The following is a 25,657-nucleotide window of genomic DNA, read 5'->3' as shown; positions in this document are numbered from 1 at the left end:
ACATCGACCAGAGTTTGAATCAGGGTATAGTTTAGATAAACAGGGTATAGATCAGTGCATAGAACGCAATTATATAACATCAAGAGGTTGAATCAGTGTATAGATTATCAGTATCTAACAGAGTAGAAATCAGGTCATCAGTGTATAGATCATAAGCACGGACCCTCAGTATATAGATTAGATCAGCTCATAAACCATCAGAACATAAGATAATCAGAGGAGAAATCATCAGAGCATAGATCCTCAATGTATATAAGAGTAGAAATCAGTGTATAGTTTAGGTCATCAGTGTATACATCATAAGCATAAAAACCATTAGAATATACATCATAAGAATATAAATCAGAAAATATATCAGTGTATAGATGAGATCAGAGTATGAATAAGTGCATAACAGTAGAATCAGGGTATATTTTAGATCAGAGTATAGATAATAAACATCGACCAGAGTTTGAATCCGTGTATAGATCATAATCATATAGGCCATCAGAAATAGATCAGAGTATAGCTTAGATCCACAGGGTATAGATCAGTGCGTAGAACGCAATTATATAACATGAGAGTTGGAATCAGTGTATAGATTATGAGTATCAAACATCAGAGTAGAAATCAGGTCAGTGTATAGATCATAGTATATAACAGAGTAGAAACTGAGTCATCAATGTATAATCATAAACATAGATTAGATCAGCGCATAAACCATCAGAATATAAAATTAGGAGAAATTGAAGTATGGATCATCAGAGCACAGATCCTCATAGTATAAAACAGTGTATAGATCATAAGCATATATCAGTGTGTATATATATATATATATATATATATATATATATATATATATATATATAATTATATTTTAGATCATGAATGAGTATGAATCACTGCATAGAACAAAAGTATATAAACAGTGGAAATCAGAGTATAGACAACAGATAGACCCTCAGTATCTGTGTATAGATCATAAACCAAACAGAATATAGGATAATCAGAGGAGAAATGAGCATAGATTATCAGAGAGCTTAGATCCTCAATGTATAGAATATCAGTGCATAGAACACGAGTATATAACAGATTGTAGACCACAGATGATAGATCAGATCAGCGTATAAATCATGAGGATAGATCAGTGTATAACATGAATATTCATCACAGTTTCGCTCAGTGTATAGAAAATTAGAATATAGATGACAGATCAAAACAGTATAGAGCACAGATCAATGTATAACAGTAGAAATTCAGTGTATAGAATATCAGAGAAAGGAACATCAAAGTACAGATCAGCAGCATATAGAACATCAGCATATAAATCATGAGGATAGATCAGCGTATATTCACAGTATAGATCATCTGTGTATGGAAAATTAAGAGTCGATCACATCAGAGCACAGCGCAGTGTATAACAGAAATTATCAGTGTATAGAATTAAGAGAAAGGAACATCAGTGCATAGATCAGCAACATATAGATCAGTGTATAACATGAATATTGAACACAGTATAGATCATCAGTGTACAGAAAATTAGAGTATAGATCACATCAGAGCACAGTGCATGGAGCAGCAGCGTATAGAACATCAGTGCATGGAGCAGCAGCGTACAGAACATCAGTGCATAGAGCAGCAGCGTATAGAACATCAGTGCATAGAGCAGCAGCGTATAGAACATCAGTGCATAGAACAGCAGCGTATAGAACAGTCTATAAATCATGAGGAAAGATCAGTGTATAACATGAATATTGAACACAGACTAGATCATCAATGTACAGAAAATTAGAGTATAGATCACATCAGAGCACACATCAGTGTATAACAGCAGCAGCGCATAGAGCAGCAGCGTATAAATCATGAGGATAGATCAGCGTATATTCACAGTATAGATCATCTGTGTATAGAAAATTAAGAGTCGATCACATCAGAGCACAGCGCAGTGTATAACAAATTATCAGTGTATAGAATTAAGAGAAAGGAACATCAGTGCATAGATCAGCAACATACAGATCAGTGTATAACATGAATATTGAACACAGTATAGATCATCAGTGTACAGAAAATTAGAGTATAGATCACATCAGAGCACAGTGCATGGAGCAGCAGCATATAGAACATCAGTGCATAGAGCAGCAGCGTATAGAACATCAGTGCATAGAGCAGCAGCGTATACAACATCAGTGCATAGAGCAGCAGCGTATAGAACAGTCTATAAATCATGAGGAAAGATCAGTGTATAACATGAATATTGAACACAGTATAGATCATCAATGTACAGAAAATTAGAGTATAGATCACATCAGAGCACAGTGCATGGAGCAGCAGCATATAGAACATCAGTGCATAGAGCAGCAGCGTATAGAACATCAGTGCATAGAGCAGCAGCGTATAGAACATCAGTGCATAGAGCAGCAGCGTATAGAACATCAGTATATAGAGCAGCAGCGTATAGAACATCAGTGCATAGAGCAGCAGCGTATAGAACATCAGTGCATAGAGCAGCAGCGTATAGAACATCAGTGCATAGAGCAGCAGCGTATAGAACATCAGTGCATAGAGCAGCAGCGTATAGAACAGTGTATAAATCATGAGGAAAGATCAGTGTATAACATGAATATTGAACACAGACTAGATCATCAATGTATAGAAAATTAGAGTATAGATCACATCAGAGCACACATCAGTGTATAACAGCAGCAGTGTATAGTACATCAGCGTATAAATCATGAGGATAGATCAGCGTATATTCACAGTATAGATCATCTGTGTGTAGAAAATTAAGAATCGATCACATCAGAGCACAGCGCAGTGTATAACAGAAATTATTAGTGTATAGAATTAAGAGAAAGGAACATCAGTGCATAGATCAGCAACATACAGATCAGTGTATAACATGAATATTGAACACAGTATAGATCATCAGTGTACAGAAAATTAGAGTATAGATCACATCAGAGCACAGTGCATAGAGCAGCAGCATATAGAACATCAGTGCATAGAGCAGCAGCGTATAGAACATCAGTATATAGAGCAGCAGCGTATAGAACATCAGTGCATAGAGCAGCAGCGTATAGAACATCAGTGCATAGAGCAGCAGCGTATAGAACATCAGTATATAGAGCAGCAGCGTATAGAACATCAGTGCATAGAGCAGCAGCGTATACAACATCAGTGCATAGAGCAGCAGCGTATAGAACATCAGTGCATAGAGCAGCAGCGTATAGAACATCAGTATATAGAGCAGCAGCGTATAGAACATCAGTGCATAGAGCAGCAGCGTATAGAACAGTGTATAAATCATGAGGAAAGATCAGTTTATAACATGAATATTGAACACAGACTAGATCATCAATGTACAGAAAATTAGAGTACAGATCACATCAGAGCACACATCAGTGTATAACAGCAGCAGCGCATAGAGCAGCAGCGCATAGAACATCAGCGCATAGAGCAGCAGCGCATAGAACATCAGCGCATAGAGCAGCAGCGTATAGAACAGTGTATAAATCATGAGGAAAGATCAGTGTATAACATGAATATTGAACACAGACTAGATCATCAATGTATAGAAAATTAGAGTATAGATCACATCAGAGCACACATCAGTGTATAACAGCAGCAGTGTATAGTACATCAGCGTATAAATCATGAGGATAGATCAGCGTATATTCACAGTATAGATCATCTGTGTGTAGAAAATTAAGAGTCGATCACATCAGAGCACAGCGCAGTGTATAACAGAAATTATCAGTGTATAGAATTAAGAGAAAGGAACATCAGTGCATAGATCAGCAACATACAGATCAGTGTATAACATGAATATTGAACACAGTATAGATCATCAGTGTACAGAAAATTAGAGTATAGATCACATCAGAGCACAGTGCATGGAGCAGCAGCGTATAGAACATCAGTGCATAGAGCAGCAGCGCATAGAACATCAGTGCATAGAGCAGCAGCGTATACAACATCAGTGCATAGAGCAGCAGCGTATAGAACATCAGTGCATAGAGCAGCAGCGTATAGAACATCAGTGCATAGAGCAGCAGCGTATAGAACATCAGTGCATAGAGCAGCAGCGTATAGAACATCAGTGCATAGAGCAGCAGCGTATAGAACATCAGTGCATAGAGCAGCAGCGTATAGAACATCAGTGCATAGAGCAGCAGCGTATAGAACATCAGTGCATAGAGCAGCAGCGTATAGAACATCAGTGCATAGAGCAGCAGCGTATAGAACATCAGTGCATAGAGCAGCAGCGTATACAACATCAGTGCATAGAGCAGCAGCGTATAGAACATCAGTGCATAGAGCAGCAGCGTATAGAACATCAGTGCATAGAGCAGCAGCGTATAGAACATCAGTGCATAGAGCAGCAGCGTATACAACATCAGTGCATAGAGCAGCAGCGTAGAACATCAGTGCATAGAGCAGCAGCGTATAGAACAGTGTATAAATCATGAGGAAAGATCAGTGTATAACATGAATATTGAACACAGACTAGATCATCAATGTATAGAAAATTAGAGTACAGATCACATATCAGTGTATAACAGCAGCAGCGCATAGAACATCAGCGCATAGAGCAGCAGCGCATAGAACATCAGTGCATAGAACATCAGCGCATAGAGCATCAGCGCATAGAGCAGCAGCGCATAGAACATCAGCGCATAGAGCATCAGCGCATAGAGCAGCAGCGCATAGAGCAGCAGCGCATAGAACATCAGCGCATAGAGCAGCAGCGAAAAGAACATCAGTGCATAGAGCAGCAGCGCATAGAACATCAGCGCATAGAGCAGCAGAGCAGAGCTCAGAGCAGAGATCACCAGAGTCCAGCTCCTACCGGTGAAGCTGGTCTTGAGGAAGAGGAGCGCCCATCAGAGGGTTGAAGTCTTGAACTTCTGTTCAACAGACAAACAATGAGTCACTCGAACAGGGCAGGTCGATCAATTAACGAACAATCAATCAATCAATGACTGACCAGTTCTGAGATGTGAAGCTGATGAGCCTTCAGCTGCTGTGTTTACGAGTTGGCCCTCAATGCATCGTCATGACGTGCTTTTCCAGACAAATGATTCAGAGCTCAGGGTTCCTGAGGGCCCCTGTGGGCCAGAACCTCCAGTTCCAGTCACTTTGGTCTCCAGTCCGAGTGTCAGCAGGTCAACACGTCAGGATCAGGGAGACCCGGATTACAGCAGACGATGAGCTGAGAGTTGGTGAACGGACGTTTTATGATGTCATTGATCCAACAACAACGTCTTCCTCAAGTTGCTCCTCCTGGGAGGAGACACCCGCCAAATAAAGCGCCAACGGCGGCAGTGAAAGGTGGCTGCCTGCAGGTGCGTGACTCGGCCTCCATGACGGAAACACGACGACTCCTCACGGGAGTGAAGTCGTTTTTGTCCGTAGAAGTTAACGAGTGACTGGATTCTCGAGACAGCAGCGGCTGAGGTTCGCTCCCGACTTCCACTTGAGCTTTGCAAACACTCCGTGTTTATTGATTATTGATTGAGTCCACCTGCAGCTGCCCGCCTGTGTGTTTCAGTGCATGAATCTACCTGGTTACACTTGACATCACCGGCTGCTTGTGCTGTGATTGGCTGAGGCGTAACTCTGAATCGTTCTGCTGCTCCTGCAGGTGAAGGCGATGAAGGTGACGAAGATGGAGCAGCTGCTCCTCCTCCTCTCCTGCGTCGGCAGACGGTACGTTTTCATGTCCAGGAGGAGAAACTTTTCACTGGAAAGAAAGAAAGACAGAGCTTTGTCGTCTTTTGTTTGCAGAGCTCAGGAGGACACGTACATCTCCGGCTGTTCGGACTTGGATGGAGAGGACATGCTGGATGGGGAGGAGGTGTGGGGTGCAGACTTCACCCCCCAGCCCAGTTTCATAGATCCCATCAGGCAGGAGGAAGGAGTTCATCAACAAGCTGTGGCCAATCAAGACTTCAGCAAAGGAAACCTGGAGAGGAGTTGTGATGTCATCGTTCCTCTCCACCTGGTGAACTCCCATCCAGACGCTCCCGCCTGAGTGTTCACTGGCTGGGGGAGGGAGAGAGAGTCAGGGTGGACGCTGACATGAGGAGAGGCTGCCGAGGGCCTGGCAGCTGCCGGGGCAGGAGCGACCTGATCCATGATCATCAATACCTGTGATTGATCCTGAGCTGATCGATTCGTTTTGATCAGTCACTTCACTCTTTTGGTTGTGAATCAGCTCTGCTGAGCCGCCTCTTGCTCCCATCATGCACCTGGGCCTGTGCAGCTACAATGGGCCTGGTCAAAGGTCACATGGTGTTTCCTGCTCCTGCAGCTACAGTGATGCTGCTCATCGTGTGGGAGTGTCTACACACAAGTGTACACACACCGGTGTTTATACACCGTACTGAGACACACAAGTGTTTATACACTACTGATACACACTAGTGTTTATACACTACTGATACACACTAGTGTTTATACACTACTGATACACACTAGTGTTTATACACTACTGATACACACTAGTGTTTATACACTACTGAGACACACTAGTGTTTATACACTACTGAGACACACTAGTGTTTATACACCGTACTGAGACACACGAGTGTTTATACACTACTGATACACACGAGTGTTTATACACTACTGAGACACACTAGTGTTTATACACTACTGAGACACACGAGTGTTTATACACTACTGAGACACACGAGTGTTTATACACTACTGATACACACGAGTGTTTATACACTACTGATACACACTAGTGTTTATACACTACTGATACACACGAGTGTTTATACACTACTGAGACACACTAGTGTTTATACACCGTACTGAGACACACTAGTGTTTATACAAACGCACTACTGATACACACTAGTGTTTATACACATACTACTGAGACACACTAGTGTTTATACACATACTACTGAGACACACTAGTGTTTATACACATACTACTGAGACACACTAGTGTTTATACAAACGCACTACTGATACACACTAGTGTTTATACACATACTACTGAGACACACTAGTGTTTATACAAACGCACTACTGATACACACTAGTGTTTATACACATACAACTGATACACTCTAGTGTTTATACACACACTAGTTTGTACACTGTACTGATACACACCAGTGATCATACTCACACTGCTGATATACACACTAGTATACTATTTGACACTTTGTTTTCCTGTTGTTCGTCGCCACCTTGTGGTTTCATTCAGTAGCTCACCTTCTTCCCATCATTCGGCCGTCCAGTGGTCAGCAGGGACCGCCACGGTCTGCGGGGCGTCAGTCACGCCGCTCCCTGCGTGTTGTGTTGAGTGTGCATGAATAAATTATTGCTGACAGCAGCGATTCGGTGTCCCTGCCTCTTGGATTCCCACTCACTGATGTTATGCTGGCGGCTTCCGGCCATCGAGGTGGTCCGGACACACACACACACACACACACACAACCACACACACAGTTGTGTGTCTAGTGTGTGTATATCAGTAGTGTGTAGTAATACACACCAATGTATATACACACTCCTAATAGTACGCACAGGTATTCATGATTCATGAGTGAATTCATCAATGGCTCTCTAGTCGGTTTCCAGTCTCAGGGTTTATTTGCAGGTGTCAGAGTCGACGTGGCGCCGCTTCGACAGGGGAGGTCAGTTCTTTTCTCAATGAGGGCCGAGGCCCAACGTTACCACCTTGTTTCCTTCTTTCCACCTGGGAAAGATTAAGCAACGTCAGAGTTGGGAAACATCGCCTGACGCAGTTCAGAGACGCCGTTGTTAGGAGCAGACGAGCAGTGCTGACACACCGGAGCGCCCTGCCATCGCCGCCTGCCTCCCGCCGACTTAACAGGGATGCGGGGTTCCTCCGCGTCGACGCCTGCTGTGCAAAGTTTCAAAGGTTTTTTTAAAGCATGCGAGACAAGACGCCTCCTGGTTCTCTGGCGTCAGAGCAGCTCTTCATCCAACCACGGCGCTGTTCCCACACACCGCCCTCCGCTCTCCCGCCCCGGCTCAACGTCAGATCACCGGTCGTAAACAAAAGCCAATTAAAGGGTTCCACTTGTCAATCATCACCGGTCGACGCGCTGTTGAGACCAAAGTTACTCATTGATCATGAAGCCTCATCAAATCAATGAAGATGATGAACACTGACTTTAACTGCTGCAACATCCATTTCATGACTTACTGCTTTTTAGGGACCCGCGAAAACCCTGGGACATGTTTTTGACTGTCGTTGTGGACTCGGCGCCCCACCAGGGCGTCTACAGGCTCGGACTGGAACGCCTGTCCAGGTCTCCCAGAGGGATTTGAACACGACTCTTCAACCGTCGCTGGCAGAGAAGTCTATGGTTACAGAGGAATCTGACGGTCGCGTTCTGGACCAGAGGTTTCAAAAGCAAGGCAGACCTGCGGCGGGGGTCCAGCGGTTTCAGAGGAGGCTCAGCGAACAGATGAGGACCAACTCTAGCAATCAGAGTCGTGCAGACCAGAATTAACCGGACGGAGCGACGCTTCTCTCGCCAGGAATCAGAAACGAATAAATGACTCCGGAGAGTTCCGTGTACTTGGACTGTGACGCTGCCGCGTGTCCGACTCTGAGAACCCTGATCTACATTCAGCACTCGTCTCATCTTTGAAACGCCAGGAAATTGTTTTAAAAAACACAACCATCAATAACGCCGCCCTCCCAAACTTCATCTTACAGAGACAAAGCAGGAAATGTGGTCAGTCTGGTAACAACCATGGTCGACAGATGAGTTCATGGTTTCAGCTTCAGGTAAAAACACAGGGGTGTGTCCATGTGTGTCCAGGGGGCGTGTCCATGTGTGTCATTGATGCAAACATACCACTTTGACTGCCACACCATTAGCAACCGTGTTTACACGGAGAAATTCAACACCTCGAGGGCTCAGTCCTGAGTCCATGTGGCCTGAGACAGAGGACTAGCCGGTTCCGCGTGGACCCCCTCCACGTCAGTGCTCTGAGGAGAAAAGACAACCGTTCCTCAGCCAGCCAGCTGAGCCGTGGCGAGGCCTCTCCTGTGCCCCCGAGGCTTCCCACCCGTGTTTAGTTTCCAGTGCAAATCAGAAGAACAGGCCCTTCCCTCCTCTTCACCTCCGGCCGAGGAGGGAAGGGCCTCAGGTCACAGGGGACTCGATGCCCCACCTTTTTTTTTCTTTTTGGAAAAAACCTCAGTAACAAAACTAGAATCTTCAACATAAGCAGGAAAAATATACACGTTTGAATATATTCTGTACATTTACACAAAGCTATAAAAGGTCTGGGGACACGAGGCTGCTTCCTAAAGTGCCGTCATCATTTTGCATCACGTAAACAAGCTGCCGCTGAACGCAGCGACCTTCCAGAACAAGTCGCTCAGCGAATCGTTGACGGCTGAGAACCTGATGTCATACACAGTATGAGAGCCAGATCCTCAGCAGCCGCCAGGCGTCGCCACCATGTTCACAACAGCGTTTCCTCTGGTATGAAACTGTGTTAAAGTCCTCAAAAACTTGGATTGAAACGCATCACCAGATTCACCCGGAGGTTCTAGTTGGTGCTCCTGGTTCCTGGTTCCTGGGAGGAGGCGAACCACCCAACCAGGGTCACGCTTGGACCTTCAGCAGGGACTTTAGGTGAACAGTCATTTGCTCTCGGCTCTGGTTGCTCTGGCGCGGCTCCTCCTCTCCCACCCAGTGGCTTGGCGGTTTAGGTAAGACACTGGGCGAGGGCGGCTCGCTGAACTTGGCCCCGGCGTAGACCTTCTCGCCATCTTTGAGACTCTCAAGCGTGACTTCAGGACTCAGCGTGTTGAGGATCTTCACGGTGTTTGGCGCCTGGAGGGTCTTCTTCTTCTCTGCGAGAGGAGACTGGTTGACATGCTGAGCCTTGTTTGGAGTGTTGTTGTCATTCTTCATTGTGGCGTGATAAACTTTGGCGGCGGGGCTTTGTTTGTGGTTCCAGACGTTGGCGTTTTGGCCTGTTTGATCGTGTCTGGGCAGGTTGCGGGCCGGTTGGCCTCCCGGCTGCACGGCCCCTCGCTCACACCTGCCACCTTTAGATTTCAGCAGCTAGAAAACACAGAGAGAGAGAACTCAGTCCGACTGACTCTGCTCCGCCCTGCCTCGCTCAACTCTTCTAGATCTTTGTGTTCTGTGGCGTTTTCATCAGCTTCCGCATCTTCAGATTCACGGAACAACCTCAGAAACCTGTATTTCCTGTCTGCAGCTGCTCTCCTTCCCGTTTCCCACAGCATGTATTAGTACACGTGTCACATGAGATGTCTGACACAACAACAATTCAATGACCCCAAAAACCCCACACAAACACCATCTACTTGATCCAAGGGGGACACTGGTTACTTCCTGGCCTACTAAGAAACATGGAGGTAAAACATAAAAAACATAAGCACCCCTGCGGAGTCGCTGCTTCTGTTTCACCGACCAGATTCATGACATCATCGAGGAGCAAACAAACAAATAAACAAACAGACAAACAAGCAAAGCGACACCAAAGCCAACACCGATGAGGGAGCTCCACGGCTGCCTGGGTTTTTACCACCGCCCACCTACCAATGTGATTCCATTCTGTAGTTTTTAGCCCCTGGAAGAACTCTGAAAATGGCTCCAGGTGTAAAATGTAACCTGCGTATCTATTAATTTCTAAATTTGTAGGTTATTTCTTTAATGTACTTTTACTTTTATGATTGTATCATTAATGTATTTCTGTAACAGAACTGTGTTTAATGTGTCTTGTGTATTTTCTCACCACCTACTTGATGTTAGCTGGTAACTTTATTATTATTATTATTACACAGATACAAGATGCGTAGAGAACTCCAGGTCACCTTGTGTGTTCTAACAGCATATCTCAGCATGTCTAAGCAGTATTCATACTTTATCACTTGTATATATATTTAATATAAATTCCCTTGTTTACTATGTTATGTTCATTTATTTTCTTTTACCTTCATTAGTGTCACACTTGTCCAGGGCTGTGGGACCAATGAAGGACTATTTTATCTTAGATTCGGGTTTCCGGAGCTCAACGGACTCACCTCTTTCTTGGTTCCTTGTTTGAGGTGATGGAGGGTCATGACGGTCCCGGCAGGCAGGTCGGTACCGGGCTGAGCTGCTGGTTTCGTGGTGGGTGACACAATGATCACGCTGTTGTAGTTGTTGTTGTTGTTGTGGTCCGGCAGGCGGGTGTTAGGGCTGTTCCTCGGGGGGTTCTGGTGGTGCAGCGGGGCCGCCGTCCAGCGCAGCTTCTTTCCTCCCTTCTTCAGGATCGCCTGCCTCGCCCTGTGACCCGCGTTAAGACCCCCGGGGGTGGTGACAATCGCCGGGTTGTTGTTCTCCACGTTGCCGATGTTGGCTTGGTCGCTGCGGCCCGAAGATCCGTCCAACATGTCTATGAGGCGGCGAACACATAAACAGGCTGTGAGATTCCTCCGCGACTGCGCAGCTAGCAGGCTACCGGTTAGCTTGTCGCGAGCGGGTGTCGCGCTCTTGGTCTCCGGCGCCTGGACGGCTGTGTCGCGGGTGTTGTCGCACCAGACTCCCCGCGAGTGAACACGAGGGGAGTTTTATTAAATAAATTCTGCTGCGAAGGACCAGTGGACTTCTGAACCTGAGATGGCGCGTCGACGTCAGACGGCTAGCTGCTCTACAAAGAATGCAGCAGTAGCGACTCTCTTCCGGTGTGAACTTCAAAATAAAGTTCATCTATTTTAATGACGACGCTCAATGTATTTATTTTGCTGGCTTTTATATTTGGGTAATTTTAAATTTCTGTCTGGAGTTTTCACTTTGACCCATGAAAATGCATAATAATAATAATAACCACAATAATAACAATAATAATAATAATAACAATCATAATAGCAATAATAATAATAATGATAATAATAATGAAGGCGGGGGAGGCACATTTATTCAAGTCCAGAGCAGAAACGACTCCAGGTCAAGGCTGATCCGGATCAAGCTGTCTGCTCTTCCGGCGTTGCTCTCGCTACCTTGACAACTCTTCTCTTCCGGTCCACTGTTTCCAGGAATGGGCGTTGCAACCATGGTTGCAACATTTAGCTTGATCGTGACGTCATACCTTTAGTTTCGTTGCTAGAGGCGTTGCAACGGGTGAAAATCATCATCATCCTCCATGAAGTGTCACAGACGGTTCAGGACAGAATTCTCATGTTTAGAATATTCATGTGTAGTTAAAGTGTTCCTGCTTGACGGCACTTTCTTTGCTAAGCATGAAAGTCTTTTGAATCAGCACTAGGGGGCGCTGGAGCTGCAGTAGTTCATTCCTCTCATGTAACCAGCCAGGAGGCTACAAAACCAAGTGGCCGTGTGTCAGAGGTGACGCGTGTCTGAGTTCATTCAGAGAAGATCATTATTTATTGTGAGTTCCTCAGAGGGGTGGTCTCAGCGAACGCTGCATGCTGATATTTCTGTTTTCGAACAATACAGGCGGAACATCGTCGTGTTTTCAGCCTCGGCCGAACCGGCGATGTGAAGCTGCTCCCCTGAGCTCAGGTCACATTTCACACGTGAAACGATGAACTGATTAACCCCAGTTTTGTTGTCATGCTTAGATAAATGAAAGAAACTGAACTCAGTTCTGGTATCACACAGTTTTACTGTAAAAATGTGAAGAGTTGGCGGCTACTTCGTGTTGGTGATAGACTCCAAACTCACGTTCACAACATTCAGTCTACGAGGGAGAAGATGAACTGGGCCAAGAAGCACGGAACGGGAACTGCTAATATTTAGAGGGTCAAAGTCAAAGGTCCAACATCTACGCGAGGAACAAAGAGAACCAAGAAACAAACCCGGAACTCACATGAGAGGAAATATTCAGGGTTTGTCTCGATAGAAAATTTTAAAAAGGTAATAAATAATGAACAGATTCAACATAAACATGAACACATTCATCCCTGTGAGTAGAAGTCACGTGGCACCAGGATTGTAGAAGGCAAATCAAAGAGACTCGAGGCTCCTGGAAGGGTTTCCTGTCTCAAGGCTGAGCTTCCACCTCAGGCTCGTCGTAGATGTAGCTGCCGACGCCGCCGGTGTTGACACCTGAGGGGGAGAGAGAGGGGGAGAGCGAGGGAGAGGGGGAGCGACACCACTGACGCCCACTGAATATTCAGCTCCAACTTACGAACGTGGAACACAAAGAGAGAACAGAGCTGCACCAGAAGTGTGACTTCCTACCTTTCGGTCCGAACAGCACAGCGTAGCAGGGTTTATGGCAGTACGGCTGTCCGTCGTGCTGGAACACAAAGAAAGAGGAACCGTTCCAATTGTGGTGGAAGTAAGAACCGTAAGTATTCTGGCATGCGGCGCATGGTTCCATGCAGCATCACCTCGGCGTGGCTGCCGGGGGCCAGAGTCTTGCTGCAGCGCTCACAGCGGAGGCAGGGCCGGTGCCAGTTCTTCCCCAGAGACGACACCTTCTCAGCTGCGCACACACACACGCACCATGGAGACAGTAACTATGGTAACCAGCAATCACATCCATCACAGTAGATACATTAAAAAAACCAAATCTGCTCACCGAAATACACGGTCTTGTTGCACCTGGGGCAGGTGTTGGGTCCTCCGGAGAAGGATGAGAAGCTCGCCGCTGAAGAGGGAACATCAGCTCAGAGGCGTTAGATGCGGTGTGGAACATTTACGGCTCTCACGCCTGCAAAGCCACCATCAGTGCCACGCGCAGACTGACAAGAGACTGAAGGTGTGTGAGGGCGTGGAGCAGGTGAGGCTATCGGCGAAACTGGAGACAGAGACAGCGGCACAGGTTTCCTGCCACCGTCTCTGTCTTGTTTTGATGCAGATTTATTTGAATTTACCAGCTTCAAGATTCACCTCAACTCCCCCTCACAGACACGCATTTCCTCCGAGTGCAGGTGGACGAGTCGACCTGCTACACCTGCTGCTCAGGTGATAGGTAACAGTGCCTCCTCCCACCTCCAACACAATACATGAGGAATTCCTTTGATTCTGAGGCCACATGTTCGAACTGGTTCTGGTGAATTCATCAAATCACAGGAACAAATTCGATCTTGTGGCCTCAGAATGAGCAACGTGAGGGAAACGCAGCGCCGCATGGGCTCCTCCAGTCCCGGCACGTCCCCTTCAGGACTCACCCATCCTGCACAGGACTGTTTTTGTCTCTCACCCTTCACTGGTCCCCTGGTTGGAGCTTTCTTATCCTCCTCTGGTTTGGCATCCGTTCCCACGGAAACAGCTGCGGGGGCTTCGTTGGCAGGAGGAGTGTCGTACACGTAGGATCCAGCTCCGCCTATGTTGACCCCTGAAACTCAGGCAGATGTTGAATTCACTGATTCGTGAAATCACAAAGACTGAGTTTTTGCTGCTGATGTTTCTCTCAGGTGTGAAGATGAAGACAACGCACCTTTTGGCCCATAGAGGGCAGCGTAGCACGGCTTGTGGCAGTACGGCTTGCCATCGTGCTGCAGGAGGAGAGGAGAGGTGAGCAGAGAGATTCAGTTCTAAAAGTGTGTGAGAGGCTGACCCAAGATCAGTTAAACAAGGATCTCTGGACTCAGATAAGACCAGAACAAACGAGCTCAGACAGGCTGAAGATGAGAGCTGCAGTTCTGGGTGGAGAAACTTCTCTTCCAGATACTGAACACGTCAGGAGAACGTTGGGTACTGTTTCCAAATTCCAGGCCCTGGTACCAGTTCTGATGTGAACCTTTAGCACATTCAGGTGTCTTATCGAGCACGACTCCGGTGTTGGGTTCTAAAGCTCCAAACATGAAAGGCGGAGCTTGTCACTCAGGAGCCACATACTCGGGATTCTTGTAGACCAGACCAGGTCTCACCAGAGCTGCAGCTCAACGGTTCAGCTCACACCAGCCGCTCGTGACAACACAGCGCCGTTGTTAGGAGGGTGAGAAACGGCTGCAGGTTAAAGCTCAGACGCCGGTGCTCCTCCTACCTCAGCGTGACCTCCAGGGTTCAGCGTCTTGCTGCAGCGTTCACACTTCAGGCAGAACTTGTGCCAGTCTTTACCGAGGGAGGACACCTTCTCCGCTGTGGAGGACGAAGAGACAGAAATCAGGACATGAAGCCAGACTACGCTCACCCATGACGGTGTCCTCAGTGCCACCGCGCTCAAATGGGTCCCAGCGACTTTTAGCTCCACTGGAACCGACGAACCAGAGTTCTACTTTTTCTTCAGTTCCCTGACATCATCGTGAATGGGAGTAACCACATTTAATGGCTATTTATTGGAAATATGAATGAAACATCATCATTTCTTCATATCTTCCTAAAAAAACACGATAAATGATTTTTAAAAAATCTGTTTGGCAGTTAAAGATAGCTAGTGAGCGACCACACACACACACACACACACACACACACACGTGAACAAACTCACTATCTCCACAGGTTCACTATCTGTCTGTCCTCGTCCCAGAATATCCAAGCACCTGATAGGACGTGTCACTTCCTGGTCGGACTCATGGGTCAGCTGGTTCTGATGACAGCTGGGACCGAGAACTTTTGGAACCATAGCAACCTGCTCTCTGTCAGAACCCGACCCAGTATCTCCTGCTGATCCAGGAACATAAATACCCGCCAATGTGTGACATGCGACCTTTGACCTGCAAACTCCCCCGTGTGACGCCTCACTGGACGTTTGAGCCGCGTCTGAAGAATCATAGAGATTCGGTGTCAACCAGAAGTCAGAATCACGCCACCTGCAGTTCACTCCCCGTGAGTCCCCCAACCAGGAGCTTTCTACAATGCTGGTTCCTCGAAAGAACCACCAGAACAACAGCTTCTTATCCTGGGCCATGGAAATAATTTGGCACATTTAGGAATTCTCAGTGGTTAAAACCTTCAGAGATCCTTCAGGTGCAGGATTTCCTCATCTACCATCTCAGCTGGGTTCCATCGTCAGCTGAGTTGCGACAAACCTGCCTCAGCTCCTCACCATGTGATCACGTGACCAGGAAAGTTCTGCTGATCCTCCAGCTCTAGGAGACGGGCCAGTCGGGTCCAAAAATGGTTCCGCCTCACGATTGTGCGTGTCATCCTTGCGCAGGGGCCATGCTAATCTTCTCTGTATCGAAACCAATTTTGCAGATGTGCTGCCGAGGCTAGCACGTCCTTTCATGGATGCTGATGACCTTTTGACCCTCCCAAACTGGACTGACCCCCTTTACCACGGGGCCGTCTGTGGGCGGCGCCCGCATCAACAGAAGGCTGTCTGGAGAGAGAGCGAAGCAGCATGGCCTGGTCACATGACCATGATAAACGTATGTTGGAGGAGAGCTTCAAGTACATGAAGTGAACATTTGCTTTCCCTCTGAACAGACCTCAGATCAGTGAGAGGATCTCCCTCCAAGCAGCCTTCCGTTGGTCATCAGTGGCTGTCACATGGTCATGTGACCAGGCCATGCTGCTTTGCTCTATCTCCAGACAGCCTTCTGTTGATGCGGGCGCCGCCCACAGACGGCCCCGTGGTAAAGGGGGTCAGTCCAGTTTGGGAGGGTCAAAAGGTCATCAGCAGCCATGAAAGGACGTGCTAGCCTCGGCAGCACATCTGCAAAATTGGTTTCGATACAGAGAAGATTAGCATGGCCCCTGCGCAAGGATGACACGCACAATCGTGAGGCGGAACCATTTTTGGACCCGACTGGCCCGTCTCCTAGAGCTGGAGGATCAGCAGAACTTTCCTGGTCACGTGATCACATGGTGAGGCGCTGAGGCAGGTTTGTCGCAGCTCAGCTAGCAGTTCTTCCATGAATTCTCAGTGGTTAAAACCTTCAGAGATCCTTCAGGTGCAGGATTTCCTCATCTACCATCTCAGCTGGGTTCCATCGTCAGCTGAGCTGCGACAAACCTGCCTCAGCTCCTCACCATGTGATCACGTGACCAGGAAAGGTTTTAACCACTGAGAATTCATGGAAGAACTGCTAGCTGAGCTGCGACAAACCTGCCTCAGCGCCTCACCATGTGATCACGTGACCAGGAAAGTTCTGCTGATCCTCCAGCTCTAGGAGACGGGCCAGTCGGGTCCAAAAATGGTTCCGCTTCACGATTGTGCGTGTCATCCTTGCGCAGGGGCCATGCTAATCTTCTCTGTATTGAAACCAATTTTGCAGATGTGCTGCCGAGGCTAGCACGTCCTTTCATGGCTGCTGATGACCTTTTGACCCTCCCAAACTGGACTGACCCCCTTTACCACGGGGCCGTCTGTGGGCGGCGCCCGCATCAACAGAAGGCTGTCTGGAGAGAGAGTGAAGCAGCATGGCCTGGTCACATGACCATGTGACAGCCACTGATGACCAACGGAAGGCTGCTTGGAGGGAGATCCTCTCACTGATCTGAGGTCTGTTCAGAGGGAAAGCAAATGTTCACTTCATGTACTTGAAGCTCTCCTCCAACATACGTTTATCATGGTCATGTGACCAGGCCATGCTGCTTCACTCTCTCTCCAGACAGCCTTCTGTTGATGCGGGCGCCGCCCACAGACGGCCCCGTGGTAAAGGGGGTCAGTCCAGTTTGGGAGGGTCAAAAGGTCATCAGCATCCATGAAAGGACGTGCTAGCCTCGGCAGCACATCTGCAAAATTGGTTTCGATACAGAGAAGATTAGCATGGCCCCTACGCAAGGATGACACGCACAATCGTGAAGCTGAACCATTTTTGGACCCGACTGGCCCGTCTCCTAGAGCTGGAGGATCAGCAGAACTTTCCTGGTCACGTGATCACATGGTGAGGCGCTGAGGCAGGTTTGTCGCAGCTCAGCTAGCAGTTCTTCCATGAATTCTCAGTGGTTAAAACCTTTCCTGGTCACGTGATCACATGGTGAGGAGCTGAGGCAGGTTTGTCGCAACTCAGCTGACGATGGAACCCAGCTGAGATGGTAGATGAGGAAATCCTGCACCTGAAGGATCTCTGAAGGTTTTAACCACTGAGAATTCATGGAAGAACTGCTAGCTGAGCTGCGACAAACCTGCCTCAGCGCCTCACCATGTGATCACGTGACCAGGAAAGTTCTGCTGATCCTCCAGCTCTTGGAGACGGGCCAGTCGGGTCCAAAAATGGTTCCGCCTCACGATTGTGCGTGTCATCCTTGCACAGGGGCCATGCTAATCTTCTCTGTATCGAAACCAATTTTGCAGATGTGCTGCCGAGGCTAGCACATCCTCCCATGGCTGCTGATGACCTTTTGACCCTCCCAAACTGGACTGACCCCCTTTACCACGGGGCCGTCTGTGGGCGGCGCCCGCATCAACAGAAGGCTGTCCGGAGATAGAGCAAAGCAGCATGGCCTGGTCACATGACCATGTGACAGCCACTGATGACCAACGGAAGGCTGCTTGGAGGGAGATCCTCTCACTGATCTGAGGTCTGTTCAGAGGGAAAGCAAATGTTCACTTCATGTACTTGAAGCTCTCCTCCAACATACGTTTATCATGGTCATGTGACCAGGCCATGCTGCTTCGCTCTCTCTCCAGACAGCCTTCTGTTGATGCGGGCGCCGCCCACAGACGGCCCCGTGGTAAAGGGGGTCAGTCCAGTTTGGGAGGGTCAAAAGGTCATCAGCATCCATGAAAGGACGTGCTAGCCTCGGCAGCACATCTGCAAAATTGGTTTCGATACAGAGAAGATTAGCATGGCCCCTGCGCAAGGATGACACGCACAATCGTGAGGCGGAACCATTTTTGGACCCGACTGGCCCGTCTCCTAGAGCTGGAGGATCAGCAGAACTTTCCTGGTCACGTGATCACATGGTGAGGAGCTGAGGCAGGTTTGTCGCAACTCAGCTGACGATGGAACCCAGCTGAGATGGTAGATGAGGAAATCCTGCACCTGAAGGATCTCAGAAGGTTTTAACCACTGAGAATTCATGGAAGAACTGCTAGCTGAGCTGCGACAAACCTGCTTCAGCTCCTCACCATTTGATCACGTGACCAAGAAAGTTCTGCTGATCCTCCAGCTCTAGGAGACGGGCCAGTCGGGTCCAAAAATGGTTCCGCTTCACGATTGTGCGTGTCATCCTTGCGCAGGGGCCATGCTAATCTTCTCTGTATCGAAACCAATTTTGCAGATGTGCTGCCGAGGCTAGCACATCCTCCCATGGCTGCTGATGACCTTTTGACCCTCCCAAACTGGACTGACCCCCTTTACCACGGGGCCGTCTGTGGGCGGCGCCCGCATCAACAGAAGGCTGTCTGGAGAGAGAGTGAAGCAGCATGGCCTGGTCACATGACCATGATAAACGTATGTTGGAGGAGAGCTTCAAGTACATGAAGTGAACATTTGCTTTCCCTCTGAACAGACCTCAGATCAGTGAGAGGATCTCCCTCCAAGCAGCCTTCCGTTGGTCATCAGTGGCTGTCTGGTCTTTCTATCAACCACAACTCCTCCTGCTGCCTCCAGCGCCCCCTGCTGGCTACAGCAGGCAGGAGCAGTGCTGCCGAGGTCCAGTGGAGGTTTCACATCTTTTCAGATGTGTTGAACATCAAAACAAAACTCTTTTGTGTTCTAGATGAGGAGAACACATGAATGCAGTCAAGAACGTAGCTCATCTACAGCGGCAGGACGCGGGCGCCATGGTTGACAGACAGACCAGACAGCCACTGATGACCCCCTTTACCACGGGGCCGTCTGTGGGCGGAGGATCAGCTGAACTTTCCTGGTCACGCTGAAAACTTGAATTTCTCCTTTATAATATGATATTCATGATCATGTGACCTGGCAACCACTCAGCTGAACTGATTTCCAGCTGCTTGACCAGCTGGTCAGGATCCTGGTGAACACCGCCGCCTCTCCTGGGACCTCAGAACATTCGAATCTAAAGTTTGGAAAGTTCTCAAGACCATCGAGAGAAAGAATGAGGGAGGATCACAAAAACCAGGACCTTCAGAGAACCCTCACTGGGTGGAGAACCTTTCTTGCAGCTTTGCCGTGTTTCTACGAGCTTTCATTTGAAATAAGTTGTAGTACTAAGACACAACATGTGATCAGTACTGCAGTAATACTTCAACGCGATCATTCATGTTTCACACAAACACGTTAATCTGCCTGATTTTCACGACTTCAGGTTCCTTTGTCTGATTTGTTGTCGGTCCATCAAATTCTAACAAATCAAATCAAAGTGAGATCCAACAATGTTTGTATTCTGGTGCATCAATCAAATAAATGCGCTGATGAAAGTAAAGGACAAGAGTGTGACGTCATCTCAGGACCCTGAACTCTGGGCGGCAGCATCTTCGTCCTGAACCGAACCGGTTTCAACCCAGAACCTCTTCCTCTCAAACCGAATTCGACAGAAACAGCGACGATGCTCAGACAACAGGATCTGGAGTCAGAGACGACGATGCCTCGGAGGAGAGGCACCATGTTGGGCCGCTCCTGCCCGACACATCCGGCTCGTTCTTACCGAAATAAACCGTCTTGTCGCATTTGGGACATTTGGACGCCATGTTGGTTCCAGTACCGGAGACGCTGCTGGTCCGCTTCGGTCCGTGTTCTGGTCTGCGGCTCCGGAGGCGAGTCACACCTCAGAGGATGATGGGGACCGATGATGACGAGCCTCCCTTTGAATTCTCACCCTCATTTACATAACCCCGCCCCTCCGTTGACATCACGCTCCCCTGACACTGAGCACATCCACGAACGTGTTCGTTCATGAAGATTCGAAAGAACAAAAACTCACCTGCTGCTTTTTCTCCTTCTTGCTCGTTGAACTCTGACATTTGGCTCCGTCGTCCGTGATCGACACCTTCAACCTGCTTTACTTTGACTGCATTTTGTTCAATGATTTTCATCAAAATCAATAATAAACGAAAATACTGACTTTACTTTGAAAAGAACCGCACGGTTTGAGGGAACCAAGTTTTTCCTCCATGTTGATTTTTCCATTAAATTCAGGAGTTTCTTAATAAATTCCATCATTTCAATGAGAAAAGTGGTGGGATTTTATTTGTTTTAGGTTTTAAAATAATTAAAATGAAGTTCTCCCCACACACCGACGTGTGCACAAGTACATTTACTAAAAGAAGGTTTCAGTACTGCGATATTCAAGTTTTGCTGCTGTATTTGCACCTGCAGCTCCTTCATCATGAAGATTCATTTCATCTCATCTGACAGGTGGCGATCAGCACATACAGACAGACGCTCCGTCAGACGTTTTTCATTTGATTTCATTTATTTGACAGGTTTTTGTTGTCGTTCTAATTGGGAGGAGTCAGAACAGCCAAAGTTCTCCGGTTCTCTTGTCACTTCCAGTAAGAACGAGCAGGTTCTCCACCTGGAGGTGTGGTGTTCCTGGGCGCTCACCTGCACGCGTCAATCACACAGACGTTTCCAACGCCACGTTTGCTCACCTCGGGAACTCGTGAGTCACTTCCTGCTGACAGGATGGTTCTGCAGCCACCATCAGAGACGTGGCTATAAATACTCGCCGTCACTGCTGGTTCCACTCCATCCTTTCACTGGCACCATTATGGCCACTTATGGATTCCACCATGACATCAGTAACACACAAATCTCCATTTTTAAAGGTTTTAATTTCATTTAAACGCCGTTTTAACGGCGTGGACGTCCTGGATCCCATCACCGACTCTGCATTTGGGATGTAAACGGCCTCCAACCACCGCAGGTAGGATGAATCCTCCCTCCCGCGATGCTGCTTCCCCTGCGTTCATCACATCACCGTTCAATGGTGTTTGTTTCCTGTGTGCGGTTGTTAGGCTACGCCGCCGGGCGGCTCGCCTCCTCACCAGGAATGTTAAGTGGTCTTCTGCAGCTCCCAAAGAGCATTGCTCCGTACATTCTTGGCACCGAGATACTGGAAGAGCTGACACTAGATGGCCTTTTGAGTGGAATTAAAAATAGACAGCTGACGAGGTTCTCTCCCCCAGTTTTCCTTTTCTAAATATTTAACTGAACTGAAGGGGGCCCAAGGGGTGCAGGGTTCTCATGACAGAATCAAGGAAACCAAATATAAGAGAAGACCAGAAAACCAGCTGGTCCTGTCTTGAGCTGCACTTCATACCCCAAGTAGCGTCTGAAACCTGCCCCCACGCGCCACAACGAGCCGCCCGGATCCCATCGTTTCTCTAAATGGACCAAGAAGATTTGGACCATTAATGGAGCAACAGAGCAAAGCGGGAATGAGTCCTGAACCAACTGGACCTTAGGACTGTGTTAGTTACCACTGCTGTAGATCCAGTTCCCTGGTTTCCAGTCAAACAGTTTGCAGTTAAATGCAAAATAGTTTCTTGTAGAGCATCAAATCCACCAGTAAACACCAGACTGGTGGATGTTGGAGGTTCAGTTCTACATCAGATCCACCAGTAAACACCAGACCGGTGGATGTTGGAGGTTCAGTTCTACATCAGATCCACCAGTAAACACCAGACTGGTGGATGTTGGAGGTTCAGTTCTACATCAGATCCACCAGTAAACACCAGACCGGTGGATGTTGGAGGTTCAGTTCTACATCAGATCCACCAGTAAACACCAGACCGGTGAATGGTGGAGGTTCAGTTCTACATCAGATCCACCAGTAAACACCAGACCGGTGGATGGTGGAGGTTCAGTTCTACATCAGATCCACCAGTAAACACCAGACCGGTGGATGGTGGAGGTTCAGTTCTACATCAGATCCACCAGTAAACACCAGACCGGTGGATGTTGGAGGTTCAGTTCTACATCAGATCCCCCAGTAAACACCAGACCGGTGGATGCTGGAGGTTCAGTTCTACATCAGATCCACCAGTAAACACCAGACTGGTGGATGTTGGAGGTTCAGTTCTACATCAGATCCACCAGTAAACACCAGACTGGTGGATGTTGGAGGTTCAGTTCTACATCAGATCCACCAGTAAACACCAGACCGGTGGATGTTGGAGGTTCAGTTCTACATCAGATCCACCAGTAAACACCAGACCGGTGGATGTTGGAGGTTCAGTTCTACATCAGATCCACCAGTAAACACCAGACCGGTGGATGTTGGAGGTTCAGTTCTACATCAGATCCACCAGTAAACACCAGACCGGTGGATGGTGGAGGTTCAGTTCTACATCAGATCCACCAGTAAACACCAGACCGGTGGATGTTGGAGGTTCAGTTCTACATCAGATCCACCAGTAAACACCAGACTGGTGGATGGTGGAGGTTCAGTTCTACATCAGATCCACCAGTAAACACCAGACCGGTGGATGTTGGAGGTTCAGTTCTACATCAGATCCACCAGTAAACACCAGACTGGTGGATGGTGGAGGTTCAGTTCTACATCAGATCCACCAGTAAACACCAGACCGGTGGATGTTGGAGGTTCAGTTCTACATCAGATCCACCAGTAAACACCAGACCGGTGGATGTTGGAGGTTCAGTTCTACATCAGATCCACCAGTAAACACCAGACTGGTGGATGTTGGAGGTTCAGTTCTACATCAGATCCACCAGTAAACACCAGACTGGTGGGTGATGCAGGTTCAGTTCTACATCAGATCCACCAGTAAACACCAGACTGGTGGATGGTGGAGTCTTAAAAACCTGGGTTGCTAACAAGAGTCTGGAGGAGCCTACAGAGGTCATGGAGGTCATGAAAGGTCATCAGAGGAAACACAAGAAGCCTGGAGCTCAGAAAACAAACACAGCTCCAAACCAGAAGAGTTTTACTTTGTGAAGGTTCAGCTCAAATCCAGATGTTGAGGATTGTTGAGGATGTTCCTGGGTAAATATCCGTCTAAGGATTTTTTCAACATTTCAGGCGGTTTTTTGGCTGGGAGCTGGTCTCTGTTAGCTTCAAGCTAAAATGTGCGGCTGGTGTTTCCTGCCTTCTGGAGTCATCAAGAAGTCATGGAAGCGTTCAGCGTCTTCCTGAGTTCTCTGAGAGGCAAATTACATTTTGCAGGTCAAGTGTCGGTCTCATGTCCACGCTGACCTCAGCTTCCTGATGTGCACTTGACCAGCAGCTCGCACGCTTGCTGACGCTCTTCTTCTTCTTCTTCTGAGATGTGTGAATGCAGGAGGAGGTGCGGAGCAGCGGTCCTCCACGCTGACAAGCATGATTGAATACACAAACAGATCCTGCAGAGATGGAAACATTTTGCTGCCACAGTTAATGGACTTGGTCCGGAGCCATCGGGGTCTGGGAACGCACCAATCTTAAAATAAACCTCCAGATTGCGTCTAATTTGAACAAACACCAAACAACCCTGACGGGATGTTGGCGGTGCAGGGAGGCTCAACCTGCTTTTTTATCTGATAAAAGTTTCAAAGATAATATTTTGCGTTTAAGAACGGCACCACCACTCAGGGAACTGAGGCTCAGACTGAAATATCTGAGGAGTAACAGGTTGAAAAGTCACGGGTCCTCCCAAAAATGTCAAAACCTCCCGACCGGCTGGACTCTGGGCAACAAAAACAAAATGACAATGAAAAAAATTCTGTCACACTTTTCTTTCTTTTTACGGCTTCACACTTCGGGTGTAAGCACACAACAAATGTCTTTTACAAGCTTGAATTCAGATCTACAGGTTTTTGCTCATCAGATTTATTACCTCTCACCAGAGGGTGGCGCCAGAGATCCTTCCAGCGTGTCCCTGCGCCCTGGTCCACAGCTGCACTTTGAATGAGGTGGAAACCAAGAGGACAGTTTTACTCTCACAGAACCAGAAGATCAGACGAAAGAACAGAGGAAGGAAGGAAGAGGCAGGAACCGGAGAACCATGCAACTCCTCACGTCCTCCTGGAACGTTCCCCTCACGTCCTCCTCACCTGAGGACGAGACACGGCTGAGGAGGACGAGGTGGAGGACAGAATAATCATCACTCTTGGCAGATGTAGCGAAGAACTAAGTTAAGGTTTTTTGAAATTTTAAATCTAAAGGGATGAAAGCAAAAGTGACGACGGGCGCTGACTCCCCCGCAGCACCTCAGGGAACCAGCACCTCTGATGGGGGAACCAGAGTTCCCGGGTCAACCCTCCACCTGGTTCCCAGTCTGCCTGGAACACAGGTGGCACCCTGACTAGACGCCCACCCTCCCGTAGGAGCGGCGTCTCTCCTCACGGGTGACTGAACCGGCCTCCCTCCTCCCTCAGGGAGAGACCACCCCCCCCAACCCACTTCAGCTGCTTGTGTCTGTGCTCTCGTTCTTCAGCCACGAGAAGGACAGGTATGCTAGCACTTCCCATCCGCAACCATTCAGTGTACTAAGCTAACTAGCGTGGGTCTCAGCCCCCTAATGAGGGGGGTGTCTGTCTTCCTGTCTGTTTTCCTGTCACCAGACAAGAACCACGAAACTTGGAGGTTCTTTGATGACCAACTCTTCCTACTTCAGCCAGACACTCGTGGAGCTTCCCTCTCCTGAATGAAGGAGGCTCCTGCTCGTACATTCACCTGAGGGAGCAGAAGCTCCGCGCGCACGCACACACACACACACACACACACACACACACACACACACACACACACACACACACACACACACACACACACACACACACACACACACACACCCTCCTCCGACACGGTCATTAGTGTGTGTGCTGGCCATGAAGAAATTGGGGAGGGGATGGGTGAGGGCGGGGGCTGGGAGGGGTGGTAATGCAGTTAAGGACAAAGGACTGTCAAACAAACTGATTCTGCCTCACTAGCCCCCCCCC

General features: G+C 48.0%; 3 protein-coding genes and 7 non-coding genes across 11 annotated transcripts; 4 read left to right on the top strand and 6 right to left on the bottom strand.

Annotated features, from left to right (window-relative positions):
- Nucleotides 1-5,012: 5,012 nt before the first annotated feature.
- Nucleotides 5,013-7,352, top strand: LOC147243341 (uncharacterized). Of its 2 annotated transcripts, none has more exons than XM_086189708.1 (3): nucleotides 5,013-5,324; nucleotides 5,624-5,688; nucleotides 5,767-7,352. In XM_086189708.1, exons 1-3 carry the CDS (start codon nucleotides 5,217-5,219, stop codon nucleotides 6,011-6,013), a joined length of 420 nt encoding a protein of 139 aa, XP_086045834.1. In that variant the 5' UTR covers nucleotides 5,013-5,216; the 3' UTR covers nucleotides 6,014-7,352. The 2 variants fall into 2 exon arrangements, with proteins under 2 accessions (XP_086045834.1, XP_086045835.1); XM_086189709.1 differs by having other exon boundaries at nucleotides 5,204-5,436.
- On the bottom strand, nucleotides 7,012-11,570 carry LOC147243340 (proline-rich nuclear receptor coactivator 1-like). The gene is made up of 2 exons (XM_086189710.1): nucleotides 11,045-11,570; nucleotides 7,012-10,058 (listed from the first exon to the last, which is right to left on the bottom strand). The coding sequence occupies exons 1-2, from the start codon at nucleotides 11,393-11,395 to the stop codon at nucleotides 9,594-9,596; spliced, it is 816 nt and encodes a 271-aa protein (XP_086045836.1). The 5' UTR covers nucleotides 11,396-11,570; the 3' UTR covers nucleotides 7,012-9,593.
- Nucleotides 11,571-12,482: 912 nt separating this feature from the next.
- LOC147243332 (cysteine-rich protein 2-like) lies at nucleotides 12,483-20,484 on the bottom strand. The gene is made up of 8 exons (XM_086188873.1): nucleotides 20,421-20,484; nucleotides 14,959-15,053; nucleotides 14,410-14,467; nucleotides 14,173-14,307; nucleotides 13,549-13,617; nucleotides 13,358-13,452; nucleotides 13,206-13,263; nucleotides 12,483-13,070 (listed from the first exon to the last, which is right to left on the bottom strand). The coding sequence occupies exons 1-8, from the start codon at nucleotides 20,461-20,463 to the stop codon at nucleotides 13,006-13,008; spliced, it is 618 nt and encodes a 205-aa protein (XP_086044999.1). The 5' UTR covers nucleotides 20,464-20,484; the 3' UTR covers nucleotides 12,483-13,005.
- On the bottom strand, nucleotides 16,027-16,133 carry LOC147243339 (U6 spliceosomal RNA). Its single transcript, XR_015110794.1, has one exon. It is a non-coding gene; the product is annotated as a U6 spliceosomal RNA (small nuclear RNA).
- LOC147243338 (U6 spliceosomal RNA) lies at nucleotides 16,552-16,658 on the top strand. Its single transcript, XR_015110793.1, has one exon. It is a non-coding gene; the product is annotated as a U6 spliceosomal RNA (small nuclear RNA).
- Nucleotides 17,049-17,155, bottom strand: LOC147243337 (U6 spliceosomal RNA). The gene has a single exon (XR_015110776.1). It is a non-coding gene; the product is annotated as a U6 spliceosomal RNA (small nuclear RNA).
- On the top strand, nucleotides 17,574-17,680 carry LOC147243336 (U6 spliceosomal RNA). Its single transcript, XR_015110778.1, has one exon. It is a non-coding gene; the product is annotated as a U6 spliceosomal RNA (small nuclear RNA).
- LOC147243335 (U6 spliceosomal RNA) lies at nucleotides 18,071-18,177 on the bottom strand. The gene has a single exon (XR_015110777.1). It is a non-coding gene; the product is annotated as a U6 spliceosomal RNA (small nuclear RNA).
- LOC147243334 (U6 spliceosomal RNA) lies at nucleotides 18,596-18,702 on the top strand. Its single transcript, XR_015110792.1, has one exon. It is a non-coding gene; the product is annotated as a U6 spliceosomal RNA (small nuclear RNA).
- Nucleotides 19,000-19,106, bottom strand: LOC147243333 (U6 spliceosomal RNA). Its single transcript, XR_015110785.1, has one exon. It is a non-coding gene; the product is annotated as a U6 spliceosomal RNA (small nuclear RNA).
- Nucleotides 20,485-25,657: the final 5,173 nt, after the last annotated feature.

The sequence above is a fragment of the Aulostomus chinensis genome, chromosome 20 (assembly GCF_037954235.1).
Source record: "Aulostomus chinensis isolate RoL2024-O1b breed Wild chromosome 20, RoL_Achi_v1.0, whole genome shotgun sequence".
NCBI classification, from domain to species: Eukaryota; Metazoa; Chordata; class Actinopteri; order Syngnathiformes; family Aulostomidae; genus Aulostomus; species Aulostomus chinensis.
Note: the sequence above shows the minus strand (reverse complement) of the source record. Positions and strands in the feature narration are given on the sequence as shown.

What these genes read in the sequence shown, in the direction of transcription:
- LOC147243340 (XM_086189710.1), bottom strand. Translation starts at nt 11,395, where the DNA reads ATGTTGGACGGATCTTCGGGCCGCAGCGACCAAGCCAACATCGGCAAC. An exon ending in AACAAGGAACCAAGAAAGAG is followed by an intron (nt 10,059 to 11,044) that starts GTGAGTCCGTTG and finishes TGTGTTTTCTAG; the next exon opens with CTGCTGAAATCTAAAGGTGG.
- LOC147243341 (XM_086189708.1), top strand. Translation starts at nt 5,217, where the DNA reads ATGATGTCATTGATCCAACAACAACGTCTTCCTCAAGTTGCTCCTCCT. An exon ending in TGAAAGGTGGCTGCCTGCAG is followed by an intron (nt 5,325 to 5,623) that starts GTGCGTGACTCG and finishes CTGCTCCTGCAG; the next exon opens with GTGAAGGCGATGAAGGTGAC. An exon ending in CTCTCCTGCGTCGGCAGACG is followed by an intron (nt 5,689 to 5,766) that starts GTACGTTTTCAT and finishes TTTTGTTTGCAG; the next exon opens with AGCTCAGGAGGACACGTACA.
- LOC147243332 (XM_086188873.1), bottom strand. Translation starts at nt 20,463, where the DNA reads ATGGCGTCCAAATGTCCCAAATGCGACAAGACGGTTTATTTCG. An exon ending in CGACAAGACGGTTTATTTCG is followed by an intron (nt 15,054 to 20,420) that starts GTAAGAACGAGC and finishes CGTCCTCCACAG; the next exon opens with CGGAGAAGGTGTCCTCCCTC. An exon ending in AACCAGGGGACCAGTGAAGG is followed by an intron (nt 13,618 to 14,172) that starts GTGAGAGACAAA and finishes TTCCCTCTTCAG; the next exon opens with CGGCGAGCTTCTCATCCTTC.